The sequence below is a fragment of the Bacillus rossius genome, chromosome 3, assembly GCF_032445375.1.
Source record: "Bacillus rossius redtenbacheri isolate Brsri chromosome 3, Brsri_v3, whole genome shotgun sequence".
In the NCBI taxonomy this organism is placed as follows: Eukaryota; Metazoa; Arthropoda; class Insecta; order Phasmatodea; family Bacillidae; genus Bacillus; species Bacillus rossius.
In genome coordinates this window covers 42,848,489-42,872,136 of record NC_086332.1, presented here as the reverse complement: position 1 = coordinate 42,872,136, position 23,648 = coordinate 42,848,489, and the positions used below count along the sequence as shown (strand labels likewise).

Here is a 23,648-nt window from a genome sequence, read left to right as displayed (position 1 = left end):
AAGTAATTTGTAATACAAAATTGGAAATTACAGATATTGTTGCACGATGGCCTGGTTCCTCACATGATAGTACCATATTCAACAATAGCAACAGAAGGGCATGTTTTGAGAGAGGGGAGTATGGTGATTCTGTACTACTTGTTGATGCGGGCTATGCTTGTAGGTCATATCTAATGCCTCCATTAGATAATCCCAGAAGTCCACAGGAACACCTATTTAATGAGTCGCAAATTAGGTCAAGAAATCCTGTAGAGCGAACATTCGGTTGCTGGAAGCGACGTTTCCCAGTCTTATCTTTAGGATTGAGAGTGTCATTAGAACATTCGTTTGCCATCATTGTAGCGACTGGGGTGCTGCATAATATCCTGCGACAAACTGGGGAAGAACTCCCTCCAGACGACCCTAACCTCAATCTCCACCTCCCTTGGCAACAGTTGCTTGAGGAAGGAAATGTACAGCAGAACAACGAAAATGCAAACAGAAGGCCCAGATATGACAGTGTCAGGCATTTACTGATTGAAAACTATTTCAGGAGGTAAATGAAATTTACATATACCTATAATTAAATACCTATATATGTGTGTGTGTTGTAATACTTATTTAAGATACGATTATTTATCACTCTGTGTATTTTCAGTTTGTTGTAGGTCATACTGATCTATATGTCACACAGAGATGCCATCAACTTGAAGATTTGCTGGTGAAAATAACTACATATAGCAATATGTATGGAATATTTTAATACATTTGCATTGTACAACTGCTTAGATCATACAAAATAATGTGACATAAGCGAACATGTATTATCTTTTATATAATTCTTAACATTTGTACTTGAAACTGTTTGTTAATAGGCACAATGAATATCACTTTGTAAATATACATGTAATATATAACAATTATGTCATGATAGTTGAGCAAATGTTTAATACATAAGAACACTTAAATTACTGCAAATGTTCTAGTTCTTTCTTTATTTTCAAGATTTGTAAAGATAAAAGTTCAGTTTGCAGCTTTTCCTGCTTTACTTTTTCTCGTTCTTGTTGTAACCGCAGTTCCCAGATTTCTTTCATAACTTCTTTTTCCTCGATTGCATGTTTTTTTGCAAGTTCAATTAGTTCGATTTTTGCTGCATTGACAGCACTTACTTCTTTCACTTTGGTGGCCGGGGTTGGTCGCCGCTTGCTAGTAAAGGGAGATTGCACTGAAGCATTTCCCTTACTGCTAGGAGGCATTGCCTTCCCACTACTTGCACTGCATGAATCAGTAGTATTGGTCTGCACTGTGTTTGTGATAGCCGAGTTGTTATTGGAGTGTCGAAGGGCAGAACACACAGGACTGCTGAGCATGGCTGGTGTATAATGCGTCCAGTCGCCATTTGGAAGAGTTACCTGTGGAAAAATTAAATTTGAACATTATGTGAGAGAAATAAAGTTAACACAGTGCATAGGCTATAGCTATACATGATTAATAAGCATAACTATGCACAGTGACACATCCATTAGGTTTTCTCAAAATAAAGTGTAGGCCTACTAACTGTCTCTGCCGTCTCCACGAAAGAAACATCCACTTCTGCTCCGACATCCAGTTGAATGCTGTCATCCTCATCAGTAGGCCTATTTGATGCATCAAATGGTAATATTATTGCATCTGAATCTGAATCGAAGGGATTCTTGGCACCATCGATAGTCGGTTTGATTAGGCTCTGCACTCTCTCACAAATGGGATCCTTACTAACTGTTTTTGAAGGACCTCCACCTGAAAAAATACAGAATTAATTTAGTTATGTGGTGTATATTTCATATCCACTGGTGGTATAGTGCGAAGTGTCTTCTTGACAGTGCAAAGGTTATAGTTCTGATTCCAACTCCACCCAAGATACCTCTTTAATATATTACAATTAATTCAAGTAACTAAAAAAATTGTTATTGCACATGTTTACAATTCGTAAAATTGCATTATGGATAAAAATGCATACAATATTTATTGCTGTACCTAAATATAATGTACCAGGATATACAGACAAAAAATATATTACCTGTTCCAGTTAATACTTGAACTCGTTGATCAGCAGAAGTCTTTCGCGTGTGCTTTTTGAGATTCTCCCACACCGCTTTTAAATTTTCTGCAGTCCTGTGATGTTCTCCAGACATACAATTGAAAGTATCTGCAAGTATTTGCCACTGCTTCATTTTTTGTTGCTGTGAAACACCATCTGTTTTTTTATTTTCAATGATATTGAAATGTTCAGTTACTAAATCTAAAAGAATGTATTTCTCCTGCTGCGATGTATTTTTATTTCTCTGCTTCTTTGACAAATTACAGCCTTGGCTCGCCATAATAGCCTACGAAATTTCTAGCCAAACTTTGATAACGAAAGGTGTTTACAAACAGAAAATCGCGATAATTTCAGAAGATCGAGTTAAACTTATCTCGATTTTCTCAGAGAAAGATAATATGTGGTGAAACACATATAACTTTATCGAGATAGAAATGGAAGATTAACTTTTTATCTCGATAACATCATCGGGATTTTCAACTCGACTGGTGAAACCGGCCCTAAGTGTCACTTCCCTCCTTGCTTCTCCCTTACCCTTGCTACCCCGCTACACTTCTTTCTTTTATTAGTGTCTTTCTCCCAATCCTTCATCTGTATATCTACTTTTGCGGAGGTATACATTTTCTAGATTATATGAGGTCTTGCCCGCTTTAAAATTCTTCTTGTTGGTTTAGTTATTTTGAGCAGATACTTAGTGTCGGTGTCAGAATCTGTATTGGGCGTGTAAGTATACTTCTTTGGAGTTGTACGTATGTTTGTCTTTCTTAAGTGGCTTAGTTTGTAACTTGTTTCGTTACTCTTAATATTTAAGTTCATTTTGGCCCGCCACGCTCAAAATGTAGTTTACCAGTTTCTTTGTTCTGCTACGTCGCTACTCAGCCCATGATCGGTTCCCCGCAGCATATTCTTAAATACCATATGTTTATGTTCTACTTAACGTATACGTGTCTACCTCAATGTTTAATGAATAATTGTTCATATTTGCTTAAATATTGTTTTGAGTAACGTATGGCGTATTGCCTGGTTCACATTCTAGTCGATACATGCATCTTGTTGTATGTTGCATGTTTAGGTAAACTATGAATTAATTAATTAATTATTTGTTTCCACTTGAATAAATATTTAAATTTCCTGTTTATCGTGTGTCCTTTCATACAGGAACTTACCAATTGCATGACCCTCCTATCTTTAGGGGCGAAATGTCCTTGACACTTTAAAAAAAAACATATTCACTATTATTACTTTATATCCTCAGTAGGTTGTAGCATCCTCTGACGGATTTTGTTCTCTTTTGTTTTTATTGGTCACAGTATGCTGCAACATTTACTGTTGTTTCATGATCACCATGTATCATCGAATGATCTGGCACGGACGTGTTTCCAAATGGAATACTTTGTACATCGTCCCGTTCGAAGCCTCGCGGCTGTAGGGCAGTGAGCGAGGGAAGTCTGGGGCGGCCTGTGTGTTCCGGCGAGCCCGCTGTGCTCCGGAAACACCCGGACCTTGCCCGGAGTGGGGCACCATCGCCGCCGTCGGTCAGCAAACAGCAAACCACAGCGTGACCTCACAGCCGGAGGCGCGGGGTCCAGAACGATTGCGGAGTCTCTACGTGGGCCGGGATTACAATAGCCCTTCGCCTCCGTCCGTCAATCGCGTGCCATGCAGCCAATAATATGGCCCGAAAGATTCCATTCGTCCGCCCTCCCGCCCGCCAAAAAATTGGTAACTTCATACTTTTGACGGACGGAAGGGTGAAATTATAACCTCAAAATGTCATCTAGAGGTTGGCGTGTCAAATCGTATTATATTAGAAGGTATTAAAGTTTGTTTAATTGTTTAGCCGCTTTAAAATTTATTTAACTTACGTTTGAACACATTTCAAAAGCTGTTTTTTTTTTTAAAAATAAAATGGTCTAAGTCACAGATGTGCTTTAATCATGCATGGTTACACTGGAAATGTGGCAATAAATAAAAGAGTGAAACAAACCGAGTTTAATTAGTTTACATGTTTCACTAATATAATTATTAAAGATAATGTTTTCCCCAAAATTTAAATTTTCTCCCCAAAATTTAAATTTTCTAAACAGTTGTGAGCATTGAAATGGAAAATATATTATGACAGACGAGCGGAGTGTTGTAAATCGCTCGGCGGCTGAAGGAAGAACGGATGTTGGACGGACGGGTGAAGGACGGACGCGACGGGCTACTTTAATTCAGGCCTTACCGGGAAAAACTTACGTGTCGGCACACCCTTTCACGATCATCTGGATCCGCCATGTGTTACTAAAAGGCGCTGCTCTACTTTACGAATTTCTTGGAGATTACGACCTTGAGCATTTTGTTTGACGTCGTGTACTGCGTAGTAAGTAACGTCTGAACAGTTACGTCAGAGTCGGCGTGACGTATAAGAAAGTGCGCGTGAAGCCAAAAGTGTTGTCAGCAAAGCAGTCTTAGGAAACGATTTTTTTATAAGATTTTATAGTATCGTAATGTTATAGCTCTAGCAGTTAAACAGGCAACCTTAAAATATTTCCAATTTTCTTTTATATATACAGCATACAAAGTATTTTTTTTTACATACCTGGCTGTGATCAAACCGAAATAGTAGTACTTAAGATTACTGATTTGTATTTTATCTTAGGAAAATCTTTTTACTGATTAAGATTACTTCGGAAATGTTGTATTATGCTCGCGAATTTATGGATGTTTTACTGGAATAATGAACGTTCGATAAATTACTCCGTCTATATAAAACTCTTGATATATTTAATTTTTTTTAACTTTAAACTCATTTAATGAGAGTTAGATTCGCGGTGTCATGTATCTCTTCGGACCAGTATTGCATTCTATCGACGTTCAAGGGTATAAAGAAGCTTATTTTGAATCCTTTAATATACCAGAAACTACTAAAGTCAACCCAGAACTAATTCATGGTCTGGGTGTTATGCTCGTTAGTTACTAGTACATACGGAGATCTAAATGGCAAGGTTTCATAAGGAGCGAAGTGATACTGTTTATTATTAATGCCAGGCACACATGTAAACGAACTTGCTGGTATCGCATTCACAACGGTTCTAACAGTGTTCATTAATAGTTTTGTTTTATAAAACGAAATTTCGTATAACTTAATTGAATTAATGATTTTTTTAAAATTTAAATTCACAAATTGTATGATAAAGATTAATAAAAACCTCATAGCATAGTTACAGGAACGTGAGACATATATAAAAGTTTTACTTTTAGCACATTGTATGCATGTTCAAGTGCTCGAAATAACGCGTCTTCTTTACAACGCTTGGAGTAATTACTTCGCATATTCTAAAATGGCACCTGCTACCTGGATAAGTTGGAAATTCCAAACTGAATGTTGACAGCCGAACTGTGGAGTGAACATAGTTGTCGCTGTATGCAGTTCAGTTGGACTCGCCAGATAGCGCGATACCACGGCGTCTCATTTTCTGCGAAATGTTTGATAAGACTGTCATCACCCAGCTATGTCAACGTCGTCAGCTTATTAATCCCTGGCATTCCCCCCCTCTCTCCTACTTAGATAACCGTGGTTTATGTTGTCTTGTTCGCCCTAATCTCGGAAGCGTGAAGCGACCGTGAACGTCTTCTTATCGCCCACGCTGTTGGCGCAATTTTAGTCCGTTTATCGTAGGTGAGCCATGACAGTTAAGTTGGTAGACAACTCGCTGCCACCACGGCTACCAGGATTCGACACCAGCATCTCTGAAGCGCTGTGGATATTACCGTTGGCCGGAGGTTTTTTTTCTTTCTAGGGTTCTCTCCCTGATTGTGCATTCCGTCACAGCGTCATTGCTAAACCTCATTCCCTGTCACCCTTCAGGGTGCTGTAGGTATCATTGGATCCGTAGTTCATAGGTCCGCCAGTATTTGGAAGAACTGTTATGTACATAACATTAAAAATATTGTGTAGCGGATCTATATCTCTTGTTTTAGAGCTGCCCACTTGGCATTACTTTATACGGAGATGACATGTATCCAACAATTATGACCTACCTCGTAGGCAAGAAACCTTTTAGATGCAATCAGTGATATATTTTTTTCCCCAACTACCAGCAGTTCAAAGTATGTTCGTTAACATTTAAAGCGGTAATGGGCCGCCGCGGAACTGTGTGTGTTCTCATGTGACTTGTAAGGTCCTCACCACAGCCTTGGACGTTACAGCTGCGACCTGTATTCAACCTCCATGGGGATACTCGTGACGACATGGTTTCAACCTGTGAGCCAGCGTTCCAGCTAGTCAGCTTCTTGTCAGGAAGGTGTTCAAATATTAAACACTCGCACTAAAGCACTAAAATGGTATTAGTAGGAAAGTGTGTCATATAGGCTACTTTTAAATTGGCTTTTGTGCATTTTCTGAAAGCAATTGATCATCGATTCCAGCGTTTTAAAATCAGCTGGAGGGCAAGCCTCGGTCTTACGTGTCGAATTGTCGTTTCTATTATTTGAAGGGCTTTCCTTTTAATCTGTCGCAATAGCTCTCTGCATCTTATGTTACGTCTCAAATTTCTGAACAGATTTATTAAAAATTAGCAAACTCGCAAGAGTTCATAATTATGATTACTTGCGTGACCTTTTACAGCTCAAAAATAACATTTTAAGTTCATTTTTGGTAAGAAAATGTGTGCTCTAACAAGAAATGCACGAGAGCCATCGGAATAAATGTACAGGAAAATCCCTTAGTAAATAGTAATGACAATACATAAGTTGAAATAACCAACTGGGAAGGGTGAAAAAGGACGCTTGCCTCCTGCGACTTCTGCAACTTGTCGCTCGCGTCGTCCCGGCGGGTGGACTACCTTCCAACGCGTCTCTCGAGACTCGAGGCAACGAACTGCCATGAAATTATAACCATAACTGTGCATTCTATTAATAATTTAAGTGCTGAGTATGACCACTTTTGCGTATTCTACCGTCAACAATTTGCTATCTAGCTCAAAATACAAGTGGGGCATGGGGGATATTTTTCGAAATTCAACCTCTTTCGTGAGGGAGGAGCCGTGGTGCCGCACGATAATAAACAATAATAAAAATATGTTTTATTAAAAAACTAACTATAGTTGGTGAGAATTAGTTAAAAAATAATTTAACTGCAAGTCCATGTTCATTGTTTGGCAAAATTCATTGATTGAGAATGCTTAGCATGGTTAATCCATATAATAATTTAACCATATTTTTTTTCACCTCTGAAGGGTGGCATCTCTTTATTTTTCTCTCTATCTCTCTCTCTTTCTCTCCCCCCCTCCCAACTCAACAGCTCTTAGTCCAGAAATCAACAGTAGCATGAAATCATTGATACTCTTGGCATTTCAAAGGAACTGTATCTAGGCAACAATTTATCATTGGATTTTAATGATAATAAGTATTTATTTGTGATATATTGTTATTCATAGCGAGTTCCTAGTGGTAAAACTTAATTTTTCATTTTTGCTGGGTGGTCGTTGTAAGTCAACTTTTTTTTTGCAACGAGGATACACACAAAATATAATTATTGCAAATTTATATATTTTTATTAACTTTTGTGAATATTTTGGTTTCAAAATTTCACATTTAAATGAATTCCACATATTTTTGAAGTTTAAAATTGATTGGATGTGCTTTTGACATTGGACCTTTTTGTGTTTTTTACTCTTGTTATTTCTCAGAAAATGCCTTTGCTTTCTCGGATGTCTGGGCTGTTCTCTCGTAACAGCTAGTATTTCTTTCGATGCTGCGACTCGGTGTTGACAGGTTATTCCAGTGACATTAAGGGCTTGGTTCAAGGTGACGACAGTGGTTCTATCCCGCAGGAGAGCGCTGGCAGTGTTGTCGGTGGAACACTCGTTATCACAGCACAGACATATATCGCCCGGCGTGGCACTACGAGGTGAGATGGAGACTGCTCGTTATCTGACACACTACACTCGCGCATACCAGCCCGCTCATTCGCCGACCCGGCTTCGTGTGGGCGCCGCCCTATTTTCCAGTTGCGTCTAGAGGTGTAAAAGTAACGAAAAAAAGCGTACCCGTATGTATTCGTTACTATAACAATTAGTACTCATTACTATCGTATAGTTACGTTACTCGTTACTTCTGATACTACATAGCATGCAAGTTTATGTTAGAGCAACGAATCGAGTCGTATTGCGTACGCGTACAGTATGACGTCGCGGCGTCGCAACATTCGTAATTTGTAGAAAACATACTGTAAGTAAGATTTCTGTAAGGACATTTTCTTGACTGGTGTGTATACCTGTCCGTGTACTTGCAGTTTCGACACAGATATAGTTTAAATATATACATACAACTTTGCAACACTACTTATTTCAAATAAAAAAACAAATAACATAAAACTAATAAAGAATCAAATTTATTCAATAATAGAAAATAAGAATTATGGGTTGTGCGGGAACAAATGATTGCAATTTCAATAGTGAGCATCCCATATTTATGCAGCCATAAGAAAATATAGTTTAGCAATTAACTCCTCTTTAGGGACAATAAAATTAAGAAACAACAGGAATTAGGTTGCGCACAAGTTATCTCAACGGTCCATTCAGTTCATGTTCGTTTTATCACGTAAATTCACACGCATGACATAATGTCGAAATTATTTTATATAAAAAAATTACTAGATGTAAAATTACAGTTTATTTTCTGATTTTTACTTATGCCTCAGCTTCGCTCAGTCAAAAATGATAGTCTTTAGCACGAAAGTACTCTCCCAGTTAACCTCTGGGTATAATATATTTACCTTGGAGAATTAATATTTAAGCCCAATATTCATTTAATTTCAACCAATAGATAACGTTTTCAGTCTATTTCTGTTGCTACGGGGTTGAAACTAATTACACAGTTCAATTTATTTAGGAGTCAGGGCTTAAAATTTTTGTTAGCACGTGTACAGGACTATAACACATACCTTTTTGCACTCCTAATTGCTTTATCCGTTAGGATAAGCCCTTCCTTATTTACATATATTTATACTACGTCGTTAAAACACCATCTCTAAGACTTGTATGGTCTAATGTAGCTAAAATATGTTAATTTCTTGTAGCTAGTCTAGCTCGCGTCTCCCAAGGGACGCCGTCAAAAACGTTCCTATTTTTACTCTCATTTACGCCCGTAAGCGTCTGGGTCCTAACAAAAGTGGCCTCTGATTGGCTGATACTTCAAACTTACAACAGCGGTTAATTTCACAACAGACACACAGGACTTTTAACAAAAACAATTCTTGTGCAAATATTCATTAGATTAAGAATAACTATTTATAAATATAAAAGTTAACATACATGTGATATATTACAGAAGCTGAAAATTCACGCTAATAGTATGGTTTTTCAATGGACATGCCAGCAGCATTGTTGAACTAGCAAGGCCTGCCTTAGCCTAGAGATTACATGAGATAGATACGGCTTTCTCTAAGCATAGAACATAATAGTATTATTAAATAAATGCTCAAAACAATGTAAATATTGAAAATATGGAATATAATAATTCTGTGCTGGAAAATTGAACGATGTAACAGTACAATACTTATACATTACATACCAAACTGCGCAAGGTGTATTTTTTTCACTTTTCCGTATTTTTAACCAGACTTGTGTTTATGTCATTCTAAATTTAATTTGATTTAAAAGGTAAAGTGTAGAACTACAAGTGAACTGTTCCATACTACGAAAAATGCGAGTAACGAAATGCATTCGTGTGTAACGTTTCGTTATTCGGTACTAGATGGCGCACCCGTTACTCAGTACCGAATACATACGGTTTGCTTCAGCTCTAGTTGCGTCTCGGACTGTTTCTTCCGTTTCCTTTTCAGTTATAAGTTGTAACTTGTAAGTAATGCAGTGGTTTCATAACTTTTTTTTGTGGGATCTATGAAGGCATCTGGAGTGATCGTGTATGATTTAATGGTAAAACACATTTCGTGACGTGATAAATCATTTCATAGTTAGGGTAATTTCGATGCAGCTGTCCGGATAATTGATTAATTTTTTGTTATTTATAAGTCTTATATAAATATACTTTTAGCAAAAAAAAAATCATTTTAGTTAGTCCTGTCCAGTTTTGAGTATTTCGACGTTTATTATTATTAAATTCATCACCCCTGAGTTTATAGTTTATCCACGAATATGTATATCTTTTAAAAATATAGAGAATTCGACCGACAAAATAAGTTGTAAATGTATACGACCTATGTTTAAAGTACTTCTCAAGGCTGATATAAATCTTTCAAGTTGGAGCTGAAGAACATGTTTATTGTAAACAATAGACAAAGTATTAAAAATAGGACACTGCTCTGTGTGAAAAGTAGCAGAATATTTAACGAACGAGTCAAGTAGGCAAGGTTCGTTCGAATATGCTCGTGTCTTTTCGGCTGTCTTAAGCGATTGCTTCGTCAAGCCTGAAGTACGTCAAACAAGCTGTCGCTTGAGCACGGATACTTCATGAAGCTTATCTTGTTCACGGACTATGAAACATGGATATTGAAATTGCTGCCTTGAGAAACAAGACGGTTTTCGCCAAGATGGACTCAAGATATTGCTCAAGACACGACTATTAATACCAGCCTATGAGTATTCTCCCCCCCCCCCCCCCCCCTAACTAAAACTAAGTGTATTTGCTTGGGAGGGGTCGGGGTAAGGGAAAACTCTTAGGTTTGTTCCAGGCCGAAGTCTTTACGCCTTATCATGCTGTGTTTCAACCATGCAGGAAGGGTAGCATGCATCGTGTGCTTTGTTCGGGGATTGGCCAGCAATGGCAGAGATTGATGCCATGACTAACTCCCCTATCTTAGATCTAGACTATTAACTAGTTGAGTTGGGCCCAGGTGAAACATGCACACAGGGGGAACCCTGGGCTCATTCATGCGGGGTTAAATAGTGCAAGCATTAAGCAGGCAAGTTCGATACCTACATGACAAGAAGGGTGGTCCGGAAGAAGAGTTGTGTCAGGGGCAGAAATGTTTCACCCACGCTGGGGTCTGAAGCTTGGACCTTGCGGCCCGCATTGGTGTTTGTGTGCGTCTGGGTTGGTAATAGTCAAGGTTAGTAACCTTGGGTAATAGTGGCGCATACGTCCCTGGCGCGAGCGACAATATTCGTCGTCCAATGGCTGCCCAGCGTGTGCTTGAGACTAGGTAAGAAGTTGGTGTTGAACGTATAGAAGGAAAAAACAAAGTGTATTTATTTAATCGCGTTAAATAATCGCGAGTCAGAGCGTCGGATCTCATTTCAGAAGGCAGTTTACATCGCCGCCTCCCTCCCTCGGTGCTTATCACGGCAGTCAGCGCAGCTAGGATGGGGGAGGGGACAGCATCAAGAGTGCTACGGGAAGCAGCCGAGGCACAGGATGTGTCGCATTAGCGCATCAGCGGGCATTGCCTGTCCAAACTTTCACACCAGTCTCACTCGCCAAGTCGAGGGCTTTCCCTGTGCCACCTTTGCATTTGCTGTTGGATCACAAACTTTCCAATATCGTGAAAGTAATATGAACTATTGCATGCCTTTGCACTATTATTAGTTAATAGTATCTTTTGAGAAAATTAGAGACGAAACCTAAAGTGTAAGAGAGGTATAGGAATAAATTTACACGAAAAGCCTTGAAACATTAGTAACGAGAAGAAAATAAAATAACTTAATCATGGGGGGGGGGGTGGTTTAGACCGGGATTTAATAGCATTTTTTACACGTCTATAAAACAACTGCATATTTAAAATGATATTTTACCTATCTCCTAAGGCAAACAAGAAATACAAACAATAAGTATTTTAAGTGCCACTAATGAAGCAACCATGTGCATATGTGGGGGGGGGGGGGGGGGAAGCAGGGGGCCCGCCCCCTCGAATTAAGAAGTCCCTCACTGAGGGGGTCCGCTAGTGCTTGCAAAAGCGTGACTGTGAAACGGGTTTGATGTCAAAACTATGTCTTTCGGAAAACTTTCTGTATAAGTTTCCTTATTACATGCACACAGACCAAATACGGGCAGTATACAACATACAAGCACCGTATCCAGATATGACGTATCGGTTAACTACACGCACAAAAATCTCGGACCGCGCGGGCCCCCTTTGTGAATAATACATATTTGTGCCCCTGCGTGCAACATTTGCAAATCTAGGGGGAGTGGATATTACAATTTTTACGCCCCTGGTACGAATTATGCAGTGTGCATAGTAGATACTCTTGTTTTGCGTCTTTGGTATCAAAACTCATCGACCTTATATTTTCTGAACACCAATATGCTGCACCAGTAAGTCATCCGTGTTATTATACCCAAGAGTGCTTAATAATAAATTAAATCAAAAATAATTGAACTAAAATTGCACATTTGGGCTTGAACTGTAGGTACCCTTTGGTTACAAAGACAGGACCATTCCTCCATTACCCCCCTTCCGTGAGCAAGCAAACTTAGATCATCTTTTTACTCACTGATAGAAAAATAACACATGGTAACAAGCTATGCTGCTGGTTCATAGACACCCATCGACTTCGCCTACGTCATTATCTCTCCGTAGAAGTTCGTGTTTGCGTTTGGATATAAAGCTGGACTTTGCCCTCAAGACGTAAGCTCGACTCAGGCCAGACCACTCAAGGTTTCTTTGATTTGAGACAGACTTTTACCTCCTTTGGATTGGCCCGTGCACAAGGCTCACTTTCCCATATTACTTAACCTCTAATACTGCAGTTTGGTCTTAAACAGGCCGATACCGGCGCTACTGGGACAGCGCTTCGGAACGAGGCTGGCCACCTTTGCGAAAAGCGAACGGGGCCGAGAGGGGGTAGAACGAGGACTGTCGACGATGCCGCGGACCCAAGGTCTCAAATACGACAGCCACGTCCGAAAAGGGGGAGGGGGTTGGGGGTTGGGGTGGCCGTGCCGAGACGGAGCCCGCTGCCTCGTCGTGAGGTCTGTCGCGAGCGCAGAGGTAAGAGACTTACAGGTGTGATAGCGAGGCACGTAGATTAACTTAAATATATTTTATGGATTTAACTCAACGGGTGACGGCGTTGACAATTGTAATTTTTAGTAGTAAATTGAAATGGAACTTCAGTTAACGTCGAGACCTTATTTTATAACCCCTTATTCCCTTCAAGCCCCATTTATGAAAGAAGGTAATAAGACTTTAATTTGGAGAGAACTCGACATAACACAGTGAACAGACTATTCCGTTTCGAATGAAAGTACATTATCTTGCGAAATGAACGTAGCTGTGTTACGCGAAATGAATGCTGCTGTGTGTCATTCATGACTGTTACACAACGTATTTAGCTAGGGCCATTTATTTTTGGAACAGAACTCTTTATCGATGGTAGAATTCTAATGAGGAAGAAGACAAAGAAAAGAAGACTGCAGGTGAAGTCTCCTTGTTATTCATTTAGGGTTTCGAAAGACTGGGAAGAGGAGGGGGTTTGAAGTCCCCTTTTGGATTCCACGTAGCCGGTTCCGTTTTATTCCTTCATTTCGAAGCTATATGTTTTTCAAAACAATGGGATTGCATGTCTCGTATTGCTTGCAGCTGTAAGGCAATAAATATATAAAAAAAGGGGGGAGTATTTCCTGTATCCAAGTGTATGAATTGTTCGTTATATTATTTATCTAAGTTTTGCTCTTGAAAATGGCATCAATTATAACTCCCTAATCTGCATTCGCCATGATATATTAATATATCGATTACATTCTGCTACTCTAGACATTATCCACACACTAAAACATTGCAGGTTAATTTTTGCTTCCTGTAGCTTATTTTCCTCCAGTAGCTCACCTGGTGTTACCTAATTAATAACATTTCCATTAGCTGTTTTGGTTAGGTCTTTGCTGTCATTCAGAAATATAGTTTCAAGAAACTAAACAAACACAGTTCTTGCTAAATATCATACAATATTGTATTTCGTAACATATTTAACAATAAATTAATTTTACTATTTTAGATTCAATTCTTGAAAATGAAGATTGCGAATAAAAAAAATTCATGGAGTTATAAATTATTATGAACTCCTTTTCGAAGGCTCTATAAAACTAAATGTAACAAAAATATTAATTAAAAATAGTGTAAATTGCACTTCAGGTTAACCTGCAGGTGTTAGGAATAATATATATGGCATGAGCTAAGGGCGCCGCCTAGTCAGGGGTGTTAGTGAGGCGGGATGATAAATGCGGCTCTCGCTGGTGCTTCTAGCGTGGTATCGCCTCTAAGCGCAAGGCTCAGAACTGGCACGCAGTCTTCTCTTCGTGCGTAGAGCAACTATGAGATTCGGGTGGTGCCCATAACATATGGCGGGGAAATTAAGATAAAGGTGTAATGCAAGTTGGTTGAGTGCTTTCATGAATCTGTACCGAGTGTTTTCATGCCTAAAAAATGAATCTGAAAACTCGCTTTTTAGCCATTTTCATTTTTCTAAAAATACAAAGATATTCATCCTCCCTCAGCGTATTCTTGAACGATTTTCGTAAACATACGCCACTCGGATACCTCGAGCAGTTGGATTTTTTGTGAAGCTCAACACCGTATCTGTGCCCAGGCGGGCAGTGATAAGGATGGTAAAAATTTACTGCCATGTCGCGTGTAGCGGTCGCGACTGTAACTGTTAAGTCGTAGGGCCAAGCCACAACCCGCGACGGCGAAAATGTTGCGTCACATCGCTCTCTCCTGGAGCAGCGCTTGGCGTGCCGCTAAGAGTAGCGACGCCGCTCAATAGATGGCGGCTTGCCGCGGGCAAGTCGCCATCTATTGAGCAGCGACACGCGACCCGCAACGCGCCTAGCGCTGTAAGTCCATCAACACAGGAGTACTTTCTCAGCGCGGCGCGCTCACACGAACGTGGCCAGTCTGTTACTCTATTTTATTGCACCCAAGTACTACACTGGCCAGTTTATGTGTTCAACGTTATCATATTAATGTGCAGAATATATTTTTTAAAAAATATCCAGCTTACATATTTCGTTTTTAAAAATGTGTGAAATATTACAGAATATATTTTGCTTATTTAGAGAAATGTATAATGAATCATGGCGATAAAATGAGCTAATTTGGTTTCTCTGAGCATACATCATTTCAATTTTTTTTTACAAAATTTAAAGTGATCATTTTCATACAGTAAATATGAATAATACTTGCATAGCGAGATAAAAATAACTAAATAAAACAAGCTGTTCATTAAAACAAAATAAAAATCATTAGTTATTCCAGTCCGTGCACTAAACCACATAATTAAATAATTTGTTTCTAAAATCTCTCACACCCATATACGTTACAAACAAGTTTTTTTTTTTTTTTAAATTCATGAAGCTTCGGGATCACGATGTCGCTCGCTATAAGCGTCAAAGTCGCGGCGACTGGGCCCAAGGCCGCTGGGCGTGCTTGTCACAGGGACATGATTGTTCGCTCCCGCCACTAGGGGGAAAAAAAGCCGCGCCGGTACGGAATGTGGGGATAGCGCGCACTGCAATGCGGGGAGGCTGGCAGCGCTGGCGGCCTTGCGCGGCGTCGTTGGCAGCCGTGGACGGGCGCTCGGGCGCGCCAGTCATCAGCGGAAGCGACGTGCGCGCGCATGCGTGGTAGCGGGCAGTCATGGTGGTTCTTGGCGGCGGCAGGAGCAGCGCCACTGAGTGAGTGACCCGCCTGCGCGCGGCCGCACCTCGCGGACGAATGTGGCTTTCGTTATCTTACGTCGCGACTCCCTTGAATGTCTTACACGCCATGTTGATTTTTCGTTGTTAGCTACTTTTTTTTTAAAGGATTCGTTGCATTTGTTCCCCACTAATATTTACAAACAGATATTCACTTAGTGCAACATCATGGGTATATTATCACTGCGTGAAGTTTTACGCTCGTGTTATTACATTAAATGAACATCTGTTCAAAATATTTTTGGCAGAACAACAAAATTAAGTTAAAGTTAAGGGTTGTATTTTCTGTTAGTGAGCCAGTATAAGCGCGACGCTCACTGGTGTTTATAGCGCGGTGTTTCCTCTTTAGCGTAAACATTAGATGGCGGAGAAATGAAGATGAAGGTCCTTCGGTGCTTTCAAGGTCGTTTACCGGGCTTTTCATGTCTAAAAATTATTCTGAAAACACCCGTTTTAGCCAATTTCACGCTCATTAAAAAATACAATTTAAAAACGAAATACGGAAATAGAACCACCATCCACCCTCAGCGAATTCTTAATTTCCTTTCGTAAACATACACAAATCGCATTTCTTAAGCAGATAACAAATCTCGAAGATTTCTTCTGAATCTCTGTACATCGTATGTGAGCCCATTAAATAATAGTAATGACAAAAAAACTGTATGACGTGTGGAACCGAGCCCAAGTATTTATCGAGAGTTATTTTAAGAGCCGAAGTCAAAGCTTTAGTTGAACCAGGCAAACGTAGAACGTAAGTGGTTATTGAACAAGTTCGCCATTAGGTGTAATTAATAGTAAATTCCTTCTGGCCGTCCGCACATATATGTTGATGGAAAAAACAGCGTCATTGAAGTTTTTTTTTTAAGTTGCCCAACTGTAACGTAATCTTTTGTTTCTGGGATACATATATTACTGGCGCTAGTGACGGAGGTGAAGTAACTGGTCCGTCATTTCGGAGGGTGTGAACAGACACAGCGATTTGGTGTAGGGCCAGTTTATTGTGTGATAAGAAATTTTTCCTTGTATATCGATAATGATTACTTCATCTAATTAATGAATCCGGCTTTGTAAACACTAAGTTATTTGAATCCTAATTCATGTTATACAGTATAATATTTGTTTTAGTGGTTCTAAATATTTTCATTTACCTCCCCTCGCTATTAATACATTTATGTAGTCTTGGAACACAAGTATTGTTTGAAAATCCGATCTGGATGGATGTTTATAAAACAAGATGGCAATTCCCTCCAATTTTTTGTTCCGTTCATCAGCGTTGAGTGGAATACGCACCTTGCTCATTAGGAAGTCGTGTTGCTAGATTGAGCGTTTTCCTGCACCGCCGATTTAGACAGTGGGATCATCAGCCTGTGAATGCGAGTATTTTCTACGTTTTTGTGCTGGAATGTTCTCATTTAGGCAGCTTCGTCGACGGCTTGTAGAAGACTTGGTGGCATCTTCAGCAGGTGTCCGCGGGTCGCGCTGCCTTTTAGATAATGTTGGTCGGATGCCTGGCTGTAGGAACAGATGGTCTGGGTTCGGTTTCCAGGCTGGTTTCAGGATTTCTCGAGGATTCAACAAGTGAAGGGGCTTGGCTTCGATCTGTCTTGGAGCATTTACGCCGTCGGGTGCGTCGACGAACCACGGTGTAATCATCCTTCCGTGGTTTCCACCACCATGCAGTTGATTGACAGGTTTATCTACTGCACACGGAGAGTGACGGGAACACGCCCGCAGTCGAGTTGGCTTAACGACTCTTACCTGTTATCTTGTTCTTGTGATCCAACTCTGGAGTCGAACCCATACCCTCTCGGAGCAAGAGCCGGCCGCTCGAATGGCTGAGCCACATCCAGTCTAGCCGGTTTTCACATCATTGAGGCTTAAACTAAAGCATGACTTGTTATGGTGATGCAGGGGTCACGGTGGCCCAGTGGTCAGGTTACTGGCCGCCCGCCAGGGCGACCCGGGTTCGATACGCCTCCCTGGGCTCACACACTGTGTGCAGAGCTTCAGAAGCAACCAACGCGATTTGTTATCTGCTCAGGAAATACGACTGGTTTATGTTTACGAAAAGCATCTAAGAATGCGCTGAGGGCGAATGGGTAGTTCGGTTTCCGTATTTATTTTATGGACTTTATTTTTATGATAGTGAAAAGGGCTAAAACGCGTGTTTTCATGATAATGTTTAGGCGCCAAACATCCTGTACAGGTTCTTGAAAGCACTCTAGGAACATAAATTACACTTTTATCTTAATTTCTCCTCCATATAAAGTTATAATCTCTTTAGTTGTCTTATGCACGACGAGTAGACTGCGTGCCAGTCCACAGCCTCGCGCTTGGAAGCGATACCGCGCTAGAAACACCAGCTAGCGTGGACCTTATCATACCGCTTCACCAACAAATATATGCTCACGTGACCAGGCCGTTGCCGTGCACGTGCACCGGTCAGTTTTTTTTATCGAATTTCTTTCTCTTGGCGACAACACAACATCGCCTTATTGTGAACATGCTGTTTCTACCCGAGCGACAAACAAGAGTAAAATATTGTATACGAAATTTTTCTGGCCATCTAAACTACGCATACTACACACATTAATGTTTACCGGTTCTTTTTCAGTGCGTGAACATATTTCAAAGATTCCACAGTTAAACTGAGTAAGCAAAACATATATGAAGTGCAATGACCGCGGTGCTGCGGTTCCAGCACTAGCGGGACGGCGATCCGTGCTAGAGCGTCGCGGGTCGGCAGTCGGCCCTGCCCTCGGCCAGGGTGGAGGGGATGTGTTCGCGTCCCGAGCTGACGTAACAGGGGCTCGCAGTCATTCGGCTGTTCAATCAAAGGAGTTCGTGGCGGACCGCGCCTGAGGGTTGGCGTGAGCCCTCGCCCGCCTGCCTCAGTCACGCGAGCTCGGCGCCTCATGGATGACCCACCAGCCTTGCGTGCAGCCGACAACGGGGATTTCGGAATTCAACCTCTTTCCACGGTGCCACGCAATAAACAACAATAAAAAAAGGATTTTAATTTATGTGGGGAAAAAAAAAACAACTATAGTATGTGAGGCTTGGTTGCATGTTTATTTTGTTTTTCCACTTACGAAGGGGGGGGGGGGGAGCGTCCTCTTTGCCACCCCCTGCCCCCGGGTTCACTGAATACGTCTTACGCAGGTTGAGGACTGCGGGCAACTAGTTTGACATTCCCTTCGCCACGCATTGCTCTGCGCATCGCTAAGTTGGGTGGAGACGGAAACAAAACTGGCGTAGTTCATAGTTCATGGATGTCGAGAAGGCATCGGTCACGGCCTATGGCGAGGATCCGCCCTGGCCAGGATCAGCGCGGAGTGATCTCGGGAACCAATGGAGGCCGAGATGGTTGGGCTGGTATTCCAAGACACAAAAATAAGGGTTTTTGTGTTGTATATGCTGCACCTGTACCCCTACCATATTCCTAGTGCACGATAGGACACGGCCAGTCCCTTATTTTTAGGAAACTGATTTTGGTGGCCTATCCGTTGCCGTTCTGTTCAAATTACGCGCATGCGCATAGCTCACTTTTTCGTTGATTTTCGTCCACTAACTTGCGCCATTAACTCGTATATAGTAATTTTTATGATCATCTGGGGGACTTAACCAAGCGTGTTGGCGTGCCAAATGAAACTTTGTGGTAGCGAAACTATCCTGGAATACATTTTGTATTTTTGGTCATAAAAATGGCCATAAAAACCAATAATCGCAACTTTTAAAGTACTTGAAGAAAATTAAAATTGAACCATTTAATTAGCGCGGTAGTGCTCCTATCTGTACTATATTTGGCGCAGCAAATGTATCGATGGTTGCCAAACGTCCGCTAGAATGCATTGAAATCAGTTTATAGCCTCGTGCAGGGCACAGTTTATTAAAACAGATGCTTTTTCATCACCTAACAGGGATTGGGTTTGGACACGTTCTGGAATACGGTCTCGCGAGTTAGATCCAAACGAGGTTGTATCCCAACGAGGTATTGCTTATTCGCTACCTTACTCGAGTGTCTTGGAATACCCGCCCTTTGTCGTACCGAGTGCGAGCGCAGTGCTGTACGCACGGCGCCGTCCAGCTCGCCGCTAGACGTACGGCCGAGAGTTGTATGTCGGCCTTTATCCACCCACCACTGCTGGACAGATAGATGTCTTCCGATGACCGGTCGACTGCTGGGCAAGAAAACCCAGCCATTTGAAAGCGAATGTGGTGTGAAACTTATTTGAATACTTGTTCGGATGAAGGTTTTTTTTATACATCTTTTTTTTCACATAAAAATTCCAGTGATCGGTCATCAAGGGGCGTTTAACAGCTGGTTGCTGCTAGATGCTTTAGAGTTTATTGCATTAGCTAGCGAGGAAACTTTTTTTTTTTGCATGGGAAGGCTAACAGAATGCGAAGGTTGTTTCACGTATTGTTGTTAATGGAAGACTTCTATGACATACCGGCTAGAGCTTTTCATAACAATTTCTGATTAAATTAGGATATTAACCATGGAGCAATCAGCATCATATTTTTAGAAGAGTAAAGTTAAATGAAAAACAAATGAATAAAACATACACTTTTTTATGTTTGTCACGTAACTGTTTCTAGTTGCAGAGGCACTGCAAACACAACCACGTAATCGCAACGCCGTAGGTGGCAGTGAGATTAATCGGCGACAGGATGAAAGTTCTTGGAAAAATAATTTTGCTGAGGAAGTTCGCAAACAGAATCAAACAAACAACTCAAGGCCACTCGCAAATTGAAGTTAGATCATCTCGGCAGGAGTCCCATGACTGACCTTGTTTACTTTTTGCAACCTACGCAGTGCTGGCCCCAAACAACCTAACGTAAACACCAGTTCATTGACCAAAGGGAAAGTTAAAACTGTGAATGATTTTAGTTCCGTGAAATATTGTCTTTACTAAATGCCAACGCATATAATTGTCACGTGAATGCTAAGGCTAATGACAGTTATTATCTTCTCCGAATAAAATTAGCCGATTAATAAAACGACCTATCAGATAGGCTCTGCTGGATATCTGCAGCCGTCGCATATCGGGACTTGCTGATAACAACCGATTAGCTGTCCTAACAGTTACTTACACCAGTTGTGTTGCTTGTGATACTCAATGTATTTTTTTTGAGTGGTTTCGCATGTGCATTAACTTGTATTGTAATACAACCAGAATCCCGTTTAAAGTTTGTCGATTTGGATGAAAATATGAATTTAATATTTGGATGAAAATATGAATTTAATAAAGAGGAAAGGTTTACACTTGTCACTTTTTGAAGTTATACTTTTTTAGGCACGTTATGAAAAAATTACGAGAGAGAATTTTTACGATGCGCGCGCACCATGCAACGAAATTTCCACAGGATGAAAAAAAGGCTACATACAAATAAAACTTATATATGTGCTTTTAAATCTTATAACTTACTTTAGTGATTGATATTTAATACGGGTCCATATCATTATAAACATTTAATTAATGTTAGTATTAATGATACAAATTGTGGTTAGAAACGTTTTCAAGTAGATTTATAAAGTTTATATAAGTGAAGTTAGGTTATACTTCTTTAGGTGTATGTTTACGTACGTATAATTTATTTGCATTATACATGTTAAATTACATCATTATTATTTAATGAATAATTACAATTAATAAATTGAACAAACATTCAGCACATTCGTTGATTTTCATTGGTTTATTTAAACTCCAAAATTTATTTAAGGTTGCTAAAATTTAGATTGTAACGCAAACATTTCAATATTAATTAAAATTTATCTCGATTAATTTACTAAAATAAATAATTTTGTACACGTGTTTATATTTTTATTGAATACTGGCTATTTATTTAGTTTTTTAATTTGATTGAATTTATACGTTACAAACCGTACATATAATATCACTACTACTTTTATTATTTTATTTCTTTTAATTATTTGCATGCAAAACTAAAGTTTACTATGCCAAGTAACTATAACTTATAACGCGTGTACATAAGTACACACACCTATTTTTTATTTTTATTTTCACTGATTTTATTTGCTGTTTGGAGTCGTGTATCTGTGAATTTATAGGCTTTATAAAATTTAAAGCTGTTTCACAACTGTACAACTGAAGAATGGTGACGAGAGAAGTGAAATGTGAGAGGGAAGAGATGTGTGGAGAATGTTGACCAAGTATGGAAAGACCTAGCTGGAGGAGTTACATACACACACATATATATATATATATATATATATATATATATATATGAAGAGAGGCGGAAAATGTGAGAAAAGTGTATAGATACCGCCTTACAACATAAGGAACAAAAAATATAGCCCCAAACCGCTATATTGGTTTCAAAAGTTTCTTGTCATTAATATTTCTTTAAGTTAAGGGAGAGATCCCACATATATTTTAAAGACCATAATGTAGTGTGTATTGATTTCATTATGACAGCTGTCATTCCCAAATATATTAATTTAATGCTAAACGCTTATGACTTCACGGGTGAAACTATTTGCAGCAGCCGGTCACTTTTAACTTAAGGCGTTCCTCTGAATCATAAACTATGCATTAACGAATAAAAACTTTGAAAATTAAAAGATAAAAAAATTGTTATTATCTAAAAAACTGTTTAAACCAAAATGGCGTCTTTTGGTTCTTGTCACTCGGACATAATAATTTGTTAGCCAACTTTACATGTATTTACGGAAACTAAAAATACTTCAAATATTACATGTCGTTATTACAAATAGCTAAAAGAAATGGTTTGGTCGAATGTTTTGTAAGCGTTTTAAATCAACAAATGCCAATAAATCATAAATTCAAATAAATTACGTGCATGGACTTGTACAATACGACGCCAGTTTTACAAGGTTTATACTTGGATTACCTTAAATGGCATGTTTCTTTATATTTGTTAAGATTTCGCTCCAAAATATGCACATGGAAGCTCATCTTTCGCATTAACCAAGATAATCTCTTTCAGTAGCGGCTTTCGACACTATACCACTATTGTGTCTCGTATTTACCATTTTGATAAGACATATCTGGATGGCCTGTCCAGCTGATAGACTTAAGCTACGGCTACACAGGGCTTTATGCTCGCTATGTTGGCGATTTTCGCTACGCGAGTAAAATAGGTATAGCCAGTTTCATCTCAGGTGTCACTGGCCACACAAAGCCGTGTTGGCTACGTTCGCTATGTTGGCGACGTCGGCAGGTGTTTGATTCTCGTCTATTTTTCTAACACGTCGCTGACTTCGCGCATGCGCAGATAACATCATCTGTTTTCGCGCGGAATTGTGCTGTACTTATGTGTTTGCTTTAAATTTGTATCATGTCGATAGAAAAGTTCATTGAAGACGTACATACGAAAATATCCTTGTTTATGGAATAAATCAATTTAAGAATATAGAAAGCAAAATATGCGAGATAATGCCTAGGATTTGATTTCATAGGAGGTTATTAAGGAAATAATTATTGGTATGAATTCCCATTATTCTTACTTTTACTTTTATTTCTTTGACGATTTATCATCGTCATGAAATCATTGTTTACAGACCTCACTGTAATTTAGATTTTTCTTCTCAATTGTATTCTTGATGAGAAATACTGCTATCAAACTGATCTGTATTTATTCTGAAATAATCCATAAATATAGCTTCGTCCTCGCGTAACTGCTTCATCAAATAATCAATTTCTCCAAATACATTTCTTTTTATACTATCTTCATGAACCCATTTATTTTTACGTTTACATATTTTGAGAGCCAGCAGAATATTATCATCATCATCATCATCATCATCATCATCATCATCATCGGAATTATCTCTCGAATCCCACGGCATGCGTCTCTCCGACATCGCGAACTAGACTATCCTGTCTGTCCACCTGGCGCAGAGAACATAGCGAACATCGCGAACATCGCGAACATGGCGTAGCTTTCTGTTTGGTCTCGCCTT

General features: G+C 39.7%; 2 protein-coding genes across 4 annotated transcripts in view; one reads left to right on the top strand and one right to left on the bottom strand.

Annotated features, from left to right (window-relative positions):
- Positions 1–23,648, top strand: part of LOC134530580 (cytosolic purine 5'-nucleotidase) — a 150,298-nt gene that overhangs the window by 53,669 nt on the left and 72,981 nt on the right. Inside the window, exon 1 of one of the 3 annotated variants that reach the window (XM_063365552.1) lies at positions 15,515–15,676. The exons of the other annotated variants lie outside the window; for them this stretch is intronic. Coding sequence (XP_063221622.1) covers positions 15,639–15,676 — 38 coding nt within the window. The 5' untranslated portion in view covers positions 15,515–15,638. Of the gene's footprint in view, positions 1–15,514; positions 15,677–23,648 lie in introns of those variants that run through there. 3 annotated transcript variants of the gene reach the window in all.
- LOC134530582 (myb/SANT-like DNA-binding domain-containing protein 3) lies at positions 1,233–2,559 on the bottom strand. Its single transcript, XM_063365553.1, has 2 exons — positions 2,039–2,559; positions 1,233–1,758 (listed from the first exon to the last, which is right to left on the bottom strand). The coding sequence occupies exons 1-2, from the start codon at positions 2,337–2,339 to the stop codon at positions 1,502–1,504; spliced, it is 558 nt and encodes a 185-aa protein (XP_063221623.1). The 5' UTR covers positions 2,340–2,559; the 3' UTR covers positions 1,233–1,501.

Bases quoted from the DNA above. Each gene is read 5' to 3' on its own strand.
- LOC134530582 (XM_063365553.1), bottom strand. From the start codon at position 2,339: ATGGCGAGCCAAGGCTGTAATTTGTCAAAGAAGCAGAGAAATAAAAAT. The intron at 1,759-2,038 runs GTAATATATTTT...GTATTTTTTCAG, and splicing joins TCAAGTATTAACTGGAACAG to GTGGAGGTCCTTCAAAAACA.